The sequence below is a fragment of the Mus caroli genome, unplaced genomic scaffold (genome assembly GCF_978045245.1).
Source record: "Mus caroli unplaced genomic scaffold, Mus_caroli_1 scaffold_8, whole genome shotgun sequence".
Classification (NCBI taxonomy): Eukaryota; Metazoa; Chordata; class Mammalia; order Rodentia; family Muridae; genus Mus; species Mus caroli.
The window spans coordinates 18,282,023-18,297,597 of NW_028227263.1; the positions used below are offsets into that span (position 1 = coordinate 18,282,023).

The 15,575-nt window shown below is 47.0% G+C and overlaps 1 protein-coding gene and 1 long non-coding RNA gene across 4 annotated transcripts; one reads left to right on the forward strand and one right to left on the reverse strand.

Moving 5' to 3' along the window:
• Nucleotides 1–776: 776 nt before the first annotated feature.
• On the reverse strand, nucleotides 777–6,569 carry Prr14 (proline rich 14). Of its 3 annotated transcripts, none has more exons than XM_029479461.2 (12): nucleotides 6,434–6,569; nucleotides 5,577–5,648; nucleotides 5,287–5,455; nucleotides 3,847–3,968; nucleotides 3,577–3,766; nucleotides 3,134–3,177; nucleotides 2,831–3,042; nucleotides 1,901–2,474; nucleotides 1,706–1,775; nucleotides 1,535–1,626; nucleotides 1,240–1,311; nucleotides 777–1,150 (listed from the first exon to the last, which is right to left on the reverse strand). In XM_029479461.2, exons 2-12 carry the CDS (start codon nucleotides 5,597–5,599, stop codon nucleotides 874–876), a joined length of 1,845 nt encoding a protein of 614 aa, XP_029335321.1. In that variant the 5' UTR covers nucleotides 5,600–5,648; nucleotides 6,434–6,569; the 3' UTR covers nucleotides 777–873. The 3 variants fall into 3 exon arrangements, with proteins under 3 accessions (XP_029335321.1, XP_029335320.1, XP_085697426.1); XM_029479460.2 differs by having other exon boundaries at nucleotides 5,577–5,849; nucleotides 6,434–6,533; XM_085841300.1 differs by lacking the exon at nucleotides 5,577–5,648 and having other exon boundaries at nucleotides 6,434–6,535.
• Nucleotides 6,570–6,606: 37 nt separating this feature from the next.
• On the forward strand, nucleotides 6,607–14,693 carry LOC147002851 (uncharacterized). Its single transcript, XR_015047809.1, has 2 exons — nucleotides 6,607–7,021; nucleotides 13,935–14,693. It is a non-coding gene; the product is annotated as an uncharacterized LOC147002851 (long non-coding RNA).
• The last annotated feature ends 882 nt before the right edge of the window (nucleotides 14,694–15,575 follow it).

Sequence of the window (15,575 nt, forward strand, 5' to 3'; positions counted from 1 at the left end):
CTAGCACCAGAGTGAAGGTCCTGGCCACTGTGCCACCAACTGCAGCACTTAGGTTGTACCACTCTGATCTGATTGTTTAATGTATCATTAGTGTGTGGGCATGATGTATGATGTATGTGGGGGTGCGAGTGCCATTACATGTATGTTGAGACGAGATGACAACTTTGTAGAGTCTTCATGTTCATGGGTGTTGGGGATCAAACTCTGGTTGCTAAGCTTATGTATGTACCAAGCGCCTTTTTTCAGCTGAGCCATCTCACTGGCCCTGGCTGTTATTTTAATGTGGACATTTCCTTGACAACCCTTGTTTTCTTGTCGATATAAAATAGGGATAAATTCCCTAATAGGCTTTGTGCCGGTCGAATATCTGTGATAGATTGTCCTAAGTTGGCGATGGCAGCATTTGGGAGGAATTCATCTTCATCAAGGCCTTCATCTGTTCCAAGGCCTTTTCATTTCTATGATGTAAATGAGTTGTGTATCCATGGTATGTATACATATCACCACATAAAGCAGCTCTCGAGTGTCATCTCTGGGCTGGGGATGGAGCTCAGAGGTAGTATATACAAGATTCTAGGTTTGATCCCCCAGCACTGCCAGCGGATGAGAGTGGGGTGGGCAATTTCCAGTGACCATTTTTTTTTTTTTTTTTGCAACCCTTTTTTTTCTCTGATACTGTCTCCTGTTTTCTAGTCCTTTGGTGACCAACATAAAACATCAGCTCGTATAATTAATTGATTTCAAACTCTGCTGGAGGCACAAAGAAGTCAGAAACATATATTGAAAACTTTATAGAAATATAGAGAAAAAAATACAATTGATTCAGAGATTTCTCCCCTACCTAAAGGACGGATGGACAAATAGTTGGAGCTCCTAGAGGTGACAAGGGTGTTCCTTATCTGTCTCCTCCTCCAGGAGCAAGGCATCTAGCTCCCTCAGCCGTTCTTGCAGTAGAGACCCCACATCCTGGCTGGGTGCCAGGTTGGGAGTAAGGGTTTTGTTTGCTGCAGTGCGGACTCCTCGTGATGGTCTCCGGGATCGAGGAAGGCTACTGTCCCGAAATTCTACTGCCCTTCGGAGCTTCCTAGAGCTGGTAAAAATCAGAGTTCCATTGCGCTCCCGTGGTTCCTCAAAGATGGTCTCAAAGGTCCTGGGTCAGGCAGGGAGAAGAGATCTTTAGCAGGATTGTCCCTGGTTCCAACAGCCCTCTACTGCCCTCAGACCGTCCAAGTTTCTCACCTTCTGCTTGTGGGTGATTGGTAGTTCTTATTGGTATAAATTTCTTCCAAAGTGAACTCCTTCTTATTCAACCTGGAAACAAAGAGCAGCAGGCACTGAAGAGACGGGCAAAGCCTGATGCTGGTGGGAATTTTGGTTTCTGGGCCAGGTGAGAGTCAGAAGTGATAGGTGAGGAGATTCTATGCACAAGCCATGTCCATGCCAAACGTAATGTCCCAGGTTCCTATGCTCCCTGAGAGGACTAGGACTGTCACCTACTTGGTCAAGGTAGCTCCCTGCTCTCTGAGCCTCTTACCTGATTGGTCGAGGCAGCCCCATTGGTGTAAGGTTGGGTTGGAGACGGACAGGTGTCCTCCGTATTCTGAATCTAGACACCTTCCCCATGGTCTGCAAAAAATGGGCAGAGGGTGAAAGAAGGCTTGGGCTCAGGCCTTGGCTGGCTCCTGTCTTTCTACTCATTCATTACCTTGGTCTCTGGATCAGAAGACACCTTGTCTTTTGAGCCTCTTAACTCCTTCTCCTTCGTTGAACCCAACCTGCAGAGATGGTCAACAGTCAGGACAAGGGTCTACACAGTAATGCACTCTGCCAGTGAATACTGAGCAAGGGAGGCCAGGCTCAGGCTGAGACCAGAGTTCCAGAGGGGGATTGAGAGCACTACCTGGGTTCTGCCGGCTCGCAGAAGAACGAAGCAGGGGCATTGGCTGAGCAAGATGTAGTGAGAGAAGGAGAGACTCCCACTCCTCCAAGAGGGAAGACTTCTTTCCGGAGACAGGGTCGAGGAGGTGGTGGGGTCCGGGCCATCTCCCCACAACCCACAGTATGTCTCCGGGGCCTGGACTGGCTTGGCTGGGATGGGACAAGAGGCCAGCTACCTGGGTCAGGGGGCCCTAGATCAGGGCAGGAGTAGCTTCGTCCCAGAGATGACTTAGAGACAGGTGCTAGGGAATTGCACTGAGTCCGCCACTGGCGGATAGGGGGCCTGGGGCTGACAGATGTAATTTTCTCAGTAGCCCTGGACTGCTCAGCCTCTGAGATGGCAATCTTCAATTCCAATTTCATGGGAGGTGAAGGGGGTGGAGGCTGTGGTGTTTTGTTAGGTGTGAAGAAGATATCAGCAAAGCTTTCAAGCTTTGATCGGACAGAACGGAAGAGAGGGGCCAAGCCCCAGGGACTGAGGCGGGGTCGTAAAAGGCTTGATGATGATGGGGTCACCGGGGTCTCCAGAGCAGGATCTGCAGTTGAAGAAAGGAGAGGGTCACAGGTGGGCATTCCTCAACCCTCAGGTGACTAAGCATTACCTCATAAGCTTCAGTTTCTTCCCCCAAACACTAATCTGTCTCTAGAGGAGTGAACCTGCCCCTAAAATGCTGTAATAGGATTGCCTAATGCCATAAGCCCTGGATTTGATCCCCAGTACTGCAAAGCAAAGCCAGAACTCCTCAACTCCCTGAGCCTAAATCCCATTGTTACACAGCCTGCTCTGCCATGGGAGCCGGCTAAGCCCCACCCACAGTTCTGCTCCTCCTGTTTCAAGCTCACAGTGGCAGCTCCAAATTCTTCAGTCTCATTCCTCTATTCGAGTCCTTACCTGGTAGTGGGCTCTCTGGAGGATCTGCAGGTAGAGTAGACAGTTGGAATGGGGGTTCTAGGTCACCGGGTGTAGGCATTGGCTGACCAACTTTTGTCATAGGCTCAGCTCTGGGGTGAAGGGACAGAGTAAGAGTTGGGGGTGCTTCCCCGTCGTCCAGATCCCTTCTGTGGCGTCTGTGCTTCCCCTGGCCCGTAAGGCTTCTCAAGGTGCTGGAAGGGAGGATTACACAGGTAAATCCTGACGCCCCCAGCTCTGGACATCTGGATGATAGCTTTGATAATCCTTTCCCCACCCTCTCACCTTTGTGCTGGGACAATGAGGTTGGGCTGATCTTCATCAAAACCCTGGATATAAACAGGGGAGGTATTTTGAAAAAGCAGGAAGCCATTTTTGGCTTCTCCAGCTCCCCATGTTATTCACCAGATATCTGCTTGGTTGTACACAAAAGATTTTTTTCTTATTTCCTTTATTTAAATAGTGTCTACCAAATAAAATTTTGTTGTCATTGGGGTAGTGGCACATGCCTTTATCCATCCCAATACTTGAAAATAGATGCAGGCTATAAATTGAGATAGCCTAGTCTACACAGCAAGTTTTAGGCCAACCAAGTCTACATATTGAGACCTTGTCTTAAAACAAACAAGCAAACAAACAAAAACTTGACAGAAATCCACCTCTAGCCCCATGCTTGCCCTAGCTGGACCCAGACATCTTCACTGTACTTTCACTGTACTTTCTTATACCTTTGCTGGTTGTCTGGCACTGGCAATGTCTTCCAGTACCACCACTAGGGTGGGCTGTGGGACCTGGTCTGTCTTTTTTGAGGGGCTCTCCTCTGGGCCAGAGGCTGCCCTTGATCTCATTCTCAAGGTGGGTGAGGACTGGTGGGCTCGAGTCAAGGGTTCTCTGCACAAATGCAGTGGGTCAGGAGGCCTAGAGAAAGAACAAGAAGGTCGGTGGGGTCAGTGGGCTCAGCTGTCTTCTCAGCTTAAACCCTTCCTTTTCACACTTACCTGGCTTGCATGGACCACTTGACCTGTTGGGATGGTAAAGCAGGTGACTGTGTGCAGACAGGATCCTGATGATGGTTGTGAGTCAGTGGGCTGGGAGTGTCGTCTTTGTGTGTCAGGGGGACCTACAAGAGGAAGAGCTGTAAGATGCAAGCAAAACTGGGTTTATGCCTATAATCTGAGCATTTGTGAGGCTTACACAGAAGACTGCTCAGAGTTCCAGGCCAGCCTGGTCTAAAAGGTGAGACCCTGTCTCAGTAAGACAGAACAACAAAACCCAGAGAGATGGACTGACTGGACAGGGCCTTCTGTGTCTCACTGGGTCCTTAGCCACAGAGGTGAAAGCTTTCAGCTGGGCTCCACGAAAATCCCTCAAGGAGATGATTTGCTCTAAATTAGGGGTGAGATATTAGTCAGGAGCTACAGGTGTGAAATGATGTAATCTCTTCTTCTCACCCAGGTTCTAGAGAAATAGAAAAATGGTAAAAGACAGTACCATTTTTCTCATGTCTGCCTTGTGGCCAAAGACACCACCAGCATACTTCCCAAGAGAACAGAGAAGTGACAATTTTGGATTTTTGGTTTCTTTTTCTTTTTTCTTTTTTTTTCTTTTCTTTCTTTCTTTTTGTTTTTTTGGGTTTTTTTCGAGACAGGGTTTTTCTGTGTAGCTCTGGCTGTCCTGGAACCCACTCTGTAGACCAGGCTGGCCTCGAACTCAGAAATCTGCCTGCCTCTGCCTCCCAAGTGCTGGGATTAAAGGCGTGCGCCACCACTACCCAGCTTTGGTTTCTTTTTTAAAAAGCAGGAAAATATTATGTTTTTGTTTTACTCCCAGGTGTGGGATATGGGGCTGCTTTAGATTGTCCATAGCAACTTACTAAGATTTGCTTCCAGCAGGGGCATAATTTTGCCAGCTACAGATAGTTTCTGCAATTGTATGACATTTGGAATTCTGGGGACTTTTCATGTTAAGGCACCCAAGGAATGGGTTGGTTATTGATTGGATGTTTGTTATTATTCACAAGAAGAAATTAGATATCCTGATGGTGAAGATCAAAGCTGCCCCAAGGAACTCGACACCCCTAGTCAGCAGAAAGTAGCCTGCCATTGCCCCTTCCCTCCCTTGCCTTTATTCGGGGATCTCTTTCCTCTCTTTCTTTTTCTTTCTTAACTAGTGTTAGGGGGTTGGGAGGATGGAAGAACCCACCAGGTAGCAAAGGATAGCGATAACCAGGTAGTCAGAAGAGTTTTTCATACTTAGTAGGATATGGTTGGGGGAGCGGGTGACTGGACAGACACATGAATTACCCGAAACCATATAGTCTTGCATTATGGATGCTGCTTTGAAGGCTGGCTTAATGGAACTGGTCTGACTTTAGTACTAAGCCAGGGCGGGGATGGAGGATAGGGAAGAGGGAGTGGTCTTTCACTTAAAGGGCTCACCCTGTTTGTAGTCATGACATCTTCCAACACCACGGCCAGGACCCTCCGAGAGGCCTTTTCTAAGGATGAAGGGGTCCCCAAAGGCTGCAGCCTCGGTCTTTTCGGGCTCCTGGCTTCCCATGATGCTCGAGCTAGAGGCTGACGGCACAGGCTTGGCTGTGTAAAAGGGCTGGAGGGTGAAAGTAGAAGACAGTTGCCTGAACCTGTTGTTGCCTCCGTTGTAGTCGGGTGCAGCCGTCAGCATCCCCCGTCTCCCGAGCTCAAGTCAGGCGGGCGGGGTACGCTCTCACCTGGAGTTCCCAGGCAAGTCCATGGGGGAAGCGGCGGTTCCGGGGAGTCCCTGGGGTATCCCAGGCTGAGGCCTGGGGTAAATTGGGGAGCGGGGGAGTGGGGAATGAGGGCCAGTTCCTCCCCCGGGACTCCGCCCTTCATAGTCCGCCTGCGGCTCGCGGTAGGGCACAGGCCCTTCCTCCAAAGGGCGCCCCCGGCCGGCCTCTCGGAGCCGGGTCTTCCCGCAGCAGCCGCCTTGATCACTCGGGCCCTGCCTGGCACCTGCCGCGAGACTGGATTGCGGAGGTTACAGCTCTCCCACCGCTCGAGCCTCCTGGGACCTTTGTCCCTGTAGATGCCTCCCTGAGGTTCTCTGGGATCCGGTGGGATCCCGGTCCCGAGAGGCTTCCGTTTCCGCTAGATTCCTCTGTGGTCCTCGCCCCACCAAGCAAGAGCTCCAAAAGAATTACTCCACTTACTAACAGCCCTCCCTCCTACCAGATCGCCTAAATTGGATCTCTGTGGAAAGAATCCTACTGCGCGGTTCTTCCAATCAGAAGCCGCGCAACTCGCCTCCTCCCACTGAGAGCTTCAGCTTAACGAAGTTCCCTTGGGGGAGGCCTAAACTCATCACTGAACTCAGTCCAGATCCTGGGGTATAAACTGTCAAGCCAACCGGTAGAGCATTCACTCCAATCCCAGAAGGTCCAGCCCACCGGTAACATCCCACCCCAAGCCCCCGCCCTACTTGGATCCCCGCCCCGCGTTCTCGGGCGCCCGGGACCAGTTGGCTCAAACGTTTTCTTCTCCGCCCGCCTCCCAGCCCTCTCTCCAGCCCGGTCCCCCCGCACTCCCACCCCTCCCCTACGCCTCTCACCGCAGCTTTCCAAGGATCCGGGTTTTCAACAGCTCCCACCTACAGCTTCTTTAAAGCCTGCCTTATACAGCGCTGTCCAACCGTCAGAGGCCTTCTTCTGTGTGTCTTAAGCACCGCCCAATTGCCGGTTCCGGTCTTCCGGGGTTAGGAGAAACTGCGTGAAATCTCCTGCCCGCCATAATACCTAGGGGCAAAGAAGCTCAATTGTGCCTGCACCGCCATTTTAATTGAGGGCAGTCTGGTTTTAGCACTAGTCGACCGAAAAGCGTCATTTTTCAAAGGCTGGTCAGCGAGCAACTACTAGGTCACGTTTCTTGTTATATTTGGACAAGTGTAGGGAAGCTAAAGTTTCTCCACCTAACGTGATTTTTCTTGTTCTTAACGCCCGTGAATATCGATTAAATGTTAAGGATTTGGGAATTTCCCATTTTCTTAGGTTTAAGTTCCTTAGGATTGAGGTTCCGGAAGTCGGGATGGCGGGACGAAAAACCTGAAGATCCCAAGTTAAAGAGTAGGCCTGATGTGGCCTCTAGCTTCCAATTCAGCTTCTGGAGAGACTGGGAACAGCCTAAGTGGAGAGAAGGCTGGGTGCGGTGAGCTTCATTCACTAGCATTTCTCTCCCCTCCCTCCCTCTCCTCCTCCTCTCTCTCCCCCCCCCCCTCCTCCTTTCTTCCTAGGTAGTGTCTGCAGGCCACTCAGAAGGCGACTAATATAACCAACCTGGGGTTGCTTGGTGGAGCCGGTTCATTGTCCTTCCTGTTCTGAACTGGCAGAAGTAACTCTTGGAAGAGGAGCCTGTCCTCTGCAGGGTGTCAGGCAGTCTTCTGGAATAAGAGATAAGCAGTCGATCCTAATGCTGCAGAGCCTGCTCCAAAGGACCTTTTGTTAGGAGCTGGACTACTGGTGGGGAAGAAGTGGTCATTTACTGGCATCTGCACTGTGAATGTGCCTTTACCACCTAACCAAAGCTCCTAACTCCCCTAGAATTATCTGTTGTTCTCTCCCTGTCTCTGTGTGCGAGTGTTGGTATGTGGAGGTCAGAAACCATTGTTGGGTGTCTTCCTCAATTGATCTTTTTGTTTTGGTTTGGTTTTGGTTTTGCAGACAGGGTTTCTCTGTGTAGCCCTGGCTGTCCTGGAACTCACTCTGTAGACCAGGCTGACCTCAAACTCAGAAATCCGCCTGCCTCTGCCTCCCGAGTGCTGGAATCAAAGGCATGTGCCACCACTGCCTGGCTCGGTTGATCTTTTTAAAGAGAAAAAAAAAAAAAAAAACTTTTAAAAAAAAGTATGTTTTTCAGATCTTTGTGAGTTTGAGGCCAGCCTGGTCTACAGACTTAGTTCCAGAATAACCAAGGCTGTTAAACTGATAAACCCTGACTGGAAAAACAAAACAAAACAAAAAAAAAACCAAACAAGCAAAACAACAAATATGTATGTTTATTGCCAAGTGGTGGTGGGACATACCTTTAACCCCAATACTCAGGAAATAGAGACAGGTGGATCTCTGAGTTCAAAGCCAGCCTAGTCTACAGAATTAGTTCTAGGACAGCATAGGCTACACAAACCCAGTCTGGAAAACCAGACAAACAAAGAGGTATGTTTATTTGTGTGTTGTATTAGTTAGGGTTCTCTAAAGGAATAGAACGGTTACAATGAATATACATATATGGGATTTATTAGAGTGGCTTAGAGGCTGTGGTCCTAGTAGCCCAACAGTGGCTGTCTCCTGACTGAAAGGGCCAGGATCAAGTAGTTGTTCAGTTCAGAAGACTGGCTGTCTCGCAGTCCCGTCTGGTGCTGGAGTCCCAGGGAAGTCCTAGAGAGCTGCTGGTCTTCAGTCTGTGTTGGAATCCTGAAGAAGTAGGTTCTAACACCAGTGAAGGGATGGCTCAGGACCAGGACAGATGAATTCCTTCTCCCATGTCCTTTTATGTGGGCTGCCACCAGAAGGAATGGCCCAGATTGAGGAAAGGTCTTATAACTCAAATAATGTAACCAAGAAAAAAAATCCCTCAGAGGGTTTTTTTTTAGACATGCCCAGCTTGGGTTTTAGTTCTAGATGTAGTCAAGTTGATAACCAAGATTAGCCATCCCATGTGTCCTTATGTATGGGGGCACATGTATCACTGTGCATGTATGGAGATCAGAAGACAATATGTCTACCATGTGGGTCCCAAGGATAGAGCTCAAGTTGTCAGGCTTGGTGGCAAGCACATTTGCCCACTGAGTCGGCTCCTTCAAGTTGACAAAACATTAGCCAATGAGGAACTTGATTCTATTTTTTAGCAAAGGGTAAACAAGATGGTGTTGCACTGGCGGTGGTGGCGCACAGCTTCAATCCCAGCACCTGGGAAGCAGAAGCAAGCAAATGTCTGAATTTGAGGACAGTCTGGGCTACACAGAGAAAACTTGTCTCAGGAAAAAAAATGGCATGACATATTTTTCTTAAATATACTTTAGAGCTAGAAAGATGGATATCTCAGTGATTAGAACACCTGCACTTGCAGAGGACCCATGTTGGGTCTCCAGCACCCATATGGTTGCTTACAACTCTCTGTCACTTGAGTGCCAGGGGATCTGGTGCTAACTGCTACCCTCTGTACTAGGTATTCTCGTGCACACACACACATAAGCAAAACACTCAGACATATAAAGAAAAACATACACTTTTAAGAGTATACTTTTTAAAATTAAGTCCTTTGACAATTTTATATGTATATAGTGCATTCTGGCTGCTGTCTCCTCTAATCCTCTCATATCTCCTTCCACGCTTACTGATCCCTTATACCTATCTCTTTCCCAGTGACTCTCTATAAACCCTTCTTTCATCTATGCCAGATTATTGATGTAGATCAAATACACTTTGTTGAGCAAGGCTTTCCTTTGTTAGTAGCACAGATCCAAATACTCACGTTTCATGAACATTAGCTGAAAAAATAGAGAGAGAGGAGAAAACTCCAAGCAAAACTCTGACATCACTGTATTCATAGAAAGATGATGGCATGGAAGCAAGCAACATTCTGTAAGGAGCATTTTGCCAAATCCGTCCTGTTGGCATAATGAAAGCTTCAAGGGAGAAAGGAGGTGCAGATGTTTTTGTCTATTTGTTTTGGACAGAATCTCATGTAGCCCACGCTGGCCCCAAATTTGATCTTGACCTCCAAATTCTATCAACCTCTCAAATGCTAGGGCTACAGGCATGTGCCACTAGAGCCTGGGAGACAGGGTCTGGCTATGAAGCTGTATTAGTCAGGGTGCTCTAAAAGAACAGAACTAATAGGGCGAATCTCTATGTGATGGCTATTCTTGGTTGTCAACTTGATTACTTTTGTAATTAACTAAACCCCAAAATGAAGGGATGTAGTAGCCACCAGTGACCATGGAGAAGTGGGTATCTGGAAGGAGAGAGCTGGAAATGGATGAGAAGGAGGGATGAGAGAGGAATGAAACCAAGACAACATTTCTGATCAAGGTCCAATGTTTAATTCTTTTTTTTTTTAAAGATTTATTTATTATATGTAAGTACACTGTAGTTGTCTTCAGACACACCAGAAGAGGGCGTCAGATCTCGTTATGGATGGTTGTGAGCCATCGTGTGGTTGCTGGGATTTGAACTCGGGACTTCCAGAAGAGCAGTCTTCACTCTTAACCACTGAGCCATCTCGCCAGCCCCCAATGTTTAATTCTTAAGTCTAAATTTAAAGGTGGGAACCCATCCCCACTTTGCCAGGATTGCCTAAGGAAGACAAGCTCAGCTGCTAAGCAGGTAGTGGCTTCTTACAGGAAGCTGCAGATGTGGCAGGACAATAGGAAGACTCCACCCTAGGTGGGCTAGGCGACTGTGGCAAACAAGGTCTGATTCAGCCAGCTCAGGGCTGGGGAAAGGTCACAGTTCTTCTCTTTTTATTTATTAAAAATTAGCTGGACTGGGGCATAAGATTTACTTATGCTCGGGAGGCAGAGGCAGGCGAATTTCTGAGTTCGATGCCAGCCTGGTCTACAGAGTGAGTTCCAGGACAGCCAGGGCTATACAGAGAAACCCTGTCTCGAAAAACCAAAAAAAAAAAAAAAAAAAAAGTATTTTAGTTTTTTTTTTTATGGTTTTAGGGTTTTTTGTGGGGGTCTTTTTATTTATTTATTTTTAATTTTTTAAAAAAATTTTTACAGTTTTTCGAGACAGGGTTTTTCTGTATAGCCCTGGCTGTCCTGGATCTCACTCTGTAGACAGGGCTGCCCTCAAACTCAGAAATCCACCTGCCTCTGCCTCCCAAGTGCTGAGATTAAAGGCGTGCGCCACCACTGCCCTGCTCCTTTCAGTGTTTATTATGAACAGACACAGTCTCTTGACACATGCCTCTGTCTTAGATTGATAAGAGTCATAGAACATCAGTGGCCGTCTTTGACTGCCGGCCCTCATAGCACATCTTTGTCCCATTCAGACCAAAGCCACAACATGCACTCAGTGCATCTCTTCATAGCGATGAATAACTGCCATAGTGAATGACTGAGCTCGCCAAAGACGATCCTATGTGAAAGCAACCAATCTGCTAAAAATACAAAGTCAAAAGTTAGGAGCAAGCTGGGCATGGGCTGGGCTTTAATCCCAGCACTCAGGAGGCAGAGGCAGGTAGATTTCTGAGTTCAAGGTCAGCCTGGTCAACAGAGTGAGTTTCAGGAGAGACAGGGCTACACAGAGAAACCCTGTCTCGAAAAACCAGAAAAAAACAAAAAACAAAAACAACCAACAAAAAAAGGCAAGTCCTGAGTATCTTTTCCCGCCATTAAGACATCATCTGTGTAATGAATGATGTATATCATTGGCCATTGCTGTCTTACAGGCTGAATGGCTTGTGCCACAAACTTTTGTTTTTTTGTTTTTTTTTTAAAGATTTATTTAAGCTGGGCGGTGGTGGTGCACGCCTTTAATCCCAGCACTCGGGAGGCAGAGGCAGGCGGATTTCTGAGTTCGAGGCCAGCCTGGTCTACGGAGGGAGTTCCAGGACAGCCAGGGCTATACAGAGAAACCCTGTCTCGAAAAACCAAAAAAAAAAAAAAAAAAAAAAAAAAGATTTATTTATTTATTATTATTTTTTTAAAGATTTATTTATTTATTACAGTGTAAGTACACTGTAGCTGTCTTCAGACACTCCAGAAGAGGGCGCCAGATCTTGTTATGGATGGTTGTTAGCCACCATGTGGTTGCTGGGATTTGAACTCTGGACCTTTGGAAGAGCAGTCGGGTGCTCTTACCCACTGAGCCATCTCACCAGCCCCAAACTTTTGACATAAGGCAGGACTATTAGCCATGCCCTGAGGAAGAACTGTCCTTTGATATCTTTTCATGGGTTCCTTACAATTAATAGAAGGAACACTAAAAGCAAATCTTTCACAGTCCTCAGGGTGCAAAGGAATCGTAAAGAAACCATCCTTCAGATCTACCACAGTTTTATAATATCCTTTAGGAATGGCCGCTGGAGACGGAAGCCCAGGTTGTAAAGCTCCCATAGGTACCATGGTTTCATTAACCTTTCTTAGATCTTGTAACAATCTCCATTTACCAGATTTTTTCTGGATAACAAATTTTGGAGTATTCCATGGTGGCTGAGATTCTCTTAGATGCCCTGCCTCTGGCTGCTCCTGCACTATCGAAGATGTGGCTTCTATTTTTTCTTTAGATAAAGACCACTGATCAACCCACACTGGAATATTAAGCCATTGAATTTTATCAGCATGAGATTCAGGCAAGATAGTGGCCATTATGGAAAAATACCCTACACCTCTAGTTTTAGAGTGAGGACCTTTAAATGTCTTAATGTCATGTCCTTCCTTTCCTAGCCCCTGACCAGGCAAAAATTCTTGTCCTAGCATCTGCTTAGTCACTGCCTCATTAGGACTACACATTATAAGACCCATCTGTGACAAGAGATCTTTTCCCCAGAGGGTAATAGGCAAATTTGACATGACACAAGGCTAAATTTGTCCTGAATTGCCCTCCTCACCTCTCCAGGTTAGAAGTTTAGAGTTTTGTTTTGGGTTATTGGCATAACCAATCCCTTGGAGGTGAATGAGTGTATCAGATAAAGGCCAAGTTGAAGGGCAATCTTGTCCTCTAATAATTGTTACATCAGCCCCAGTATTAATCCTTCAAAGCTTTTTCCTTCAATGACTAATTTAAGGTTTAGGTCTCTTACTAGTAAAAGATTTAACCCAGTACACATCAGAGGAACCAAAGCCACTCTGTCCTCTCTACTCCTAACAAACCTGGAAGGTAGCAGATGCAAGGGAACTAAAATAAGCTGAGCAATTCTTTGGTTACCAGATAGTTATAATACCATGAGGGAAGCAGCCATAATTTTAATTTCTCCCTCATAATCATTATCTATAACACCTGGATAAATCTGTGTCCTTTTACAATAGTACTGCTTTGTCCTAGAAGAAACCCCAAGTTTCTGCAGGTAAAGGTCCAAAAACTCCTGTAGGCAGGGTTTGAACTTGCATTTCTTGGGCTAATACTGTGTGGATGGTAGAACAGAGGTCCAATCCTGCACTTCCTGGGGTTGCCCTGATAAGTTCAAAATCAGATTTCCCTGGCCTGGCAGCAGCCTCTGCTGTCTTTTTATATCCAAACCTGTCCCCAGGATTCTAAGGAGGCAGCTCACATAGAAGGAAGGGCATCGTTTCTATTAAAGGGCCAGGCACATAAAGCAAATCACACTACAGCACAGACACACATGCTATAAAAAATTACAGCCAAGTTGGCTTTGAATGCAGAGCTCCAGCTTCTGCCTCCTGGGTGCTGAGGTCAACCATGCGCATTACCTTGCCGGGCTGACACAGAGATCTGTGCAAGAAACACTGTCTCCCTGCTATTGGCAAGTGGGAAAAATGACTTTTATTCCTCCGTCATAATCGTCATCTCCAAGGCTTACTGCTTTAGTCTGCTAACCCAGGCCTAATCTTGGAAGCTTCCAGCCTCCATAAAGTCTTATCTAGGCCTAGAATGTCTTCACCCTCTCTGAGACTTACTGCAGAATATTCTCACCCTTTCCTGTTCTTTCTGACCTCTGTTGGCTGGTTTAACTCAGCTGTTCTGGCTCAAACACCTCTCTACGCCGACTAATTCAATCTGGCTTCTTTCTCAGTCTTTGGCTGAATTGCTCTGCTTGGCCTCAAACTAACTCTGGCAATCTGTTCTAATCTCTGGTTCCTTCTCATTCTCTGGCTCATTCTGTCTTCACCTGCATCTACCTTGTTCTCTCTCTGCAATCTATTTATAACTGCCCCAGGAAAACTGCTTTCTCTCTCTGCCCTGCTTTCTAAAGTCACCTCTCCTCTTTGTCTCTTCTGGTGTGAGTTGTTGTTGTGTCCGGCCAGCAGATCACAGCCTGGGTTCTAGCCTGGAAAGGCATTTTGGAAACCTAGAAGAGGGGCTAGGCGGCGAGAGAAAGAATTGCAGCTAAGACAGCATTCTGATCAAAGCTCAATTTTACTTTTTTAGACACTCAGTTATAAAGGAAGGGGGAGGGAACCCGATTTCCCGCCAAACAATCTCGGGATCCAGTAGCAGGATGAACACATGTGTGGCTCTAAGCAGCAAAGCAACAGGGTCCAGCAGTGGGCGTGGCAGAACGAAACTCCACCCTTGAGCAAGCAGGTTCCAGGCTGGGAAAAGGGAGACCACAAGTTGTGTGTATCCAATCTCTGACTCATTTTGTCAATTCTTCCTCTGATTCATCACTTTGTCTGATCCTCAATTAGAAGTAACTTTCAAACATGGATGCTTCCTTCTACCATCTAACTTTACCTTCGTTATTTAGGATTAAAACTGTGTATTAAGGGTGGATCTATATTTCAGCCAGAGGTATGACAGGTGTGTGCTAAGGGCATGTCTGTATTCCTGCCAGAGTAACCTTGTAGCTGGATTAAAATCCCTTTACAACGGTGGTGGTTTGAATAGGAATGGCTGCCACAAACTGAAGTGTTTGAATGGTTGTCCCATAGGGAGTGGCACTATTATGTGGTGTGGCCTTGAGAAAGAGTGTCACTGTTGGGCTGGGCTTTGAGGTGTCATATGTTCAAGTTACACCCAGTGTGGTGCACAGTCTCTGCCTTCTGCCTTCAGATCAAGAAGTAGAACTCTCAGGTACTTCTCCAGCACCATGTCTGCCTATAAGCTGCTATGCTTCCTGCTATAATGACAATGAACTAACGCTCTGGAACTGTAAGCCAGCCCCAATTAAATGTTTTCTTTTATAGAGTTGCCATGGTCATTGTGTCTTTTCATAGCAATAAACTAAGACAGAAACTTTCATAGAAGATCTTAATTCTTGCATTTCAGATAGCTAGAGGCTTCTGTTAGACTCAAGTGTAAGGACTTCTTTTGTAGTCTCTTAACAGCAGGCTGCAGGAGCTGTCAAAATGGCAGCAACTCCTGTTCCTGCCTCAGCCTGCAGCCTGACAGGAGGTAGCTTCATAGGAGCTGTCCACGGTGGAGGCAACTCCTTTCCTGCCTCAGCCTGCAGTGGTCCCAGGAGCTGTCCACGGTGGCGCCTCCTTCTTTCCAGGCTCTCCAAGCAGCTCTGCAGTGATGACACCTCAGTCAAAGCTGTCTGTGGCCAGGAAGGTCCCCTCATCCTAACCTATGGACCTGATGCAGGGAATGGGGGTGAAAAACCTACCAGTCCCCGAGCAGGAGACCCACCAATCCTCACTCTGGAAAGCTCTGCCCTGAAAAGCTCTGCCCCCTAAAACAACCCTCTATCAGCCCCGTCCTTTGTTCAATTCGCTCCTGTCCTCTCCTGGGAGGGGAGGCAGCCATTCCTGGAATCATCATCCCTCCACACCCTGGACCCTTCAAACAAATCTCTTTTATGATATTTGTTGCTTGGTGTGACTCTCTTCTCGGAAGAAGCAAAGAAGAGGAGGGAATTTTTTTTTTTTTTTAAAGCCGAGCATGGTGACGCACGCCTTTAATCCCAGCACTCGGGAGACAGAGGCAGGTGGATTTCTGCGTTCAAGGCCAGCCTGGTCTACAGAGTGAGTTCCAGGACAGCCAGGGCTACACAGAGAAACCCTGTCTCGAAAAAACCAAAAAAAAAAAAAAAAAAAAAAAAAAGAAGAAGAAGAAAAAGAAAAAGAG

What these genes read in the sequence shown, in the direction of transcription:
- Prr14 (XM_029479461.2), bottom strand. Translation starts at nt 5,599, where the DNA reads ATGGACTTGCCTGGGAACTCCAG. An exon ending in AAGTGGTCCATGCAAGCCAG is followed by an intron (nt 3,767 to 3,846) that starts GTAAGTGTGAAA and finishes TTCTTTCTCTAG; the next exon opens with GCCTCCTGACCCACTGCATT. An exon ending in GGGCTGCCTCGACCAATCAG is followed by an intron (nt 1,312 to 1,534) that starts GTAAGAGGCTCA and finishes CTTTGTTTCCAG; the next exon opens with GTTGAATAAGAAGGAGTTCA.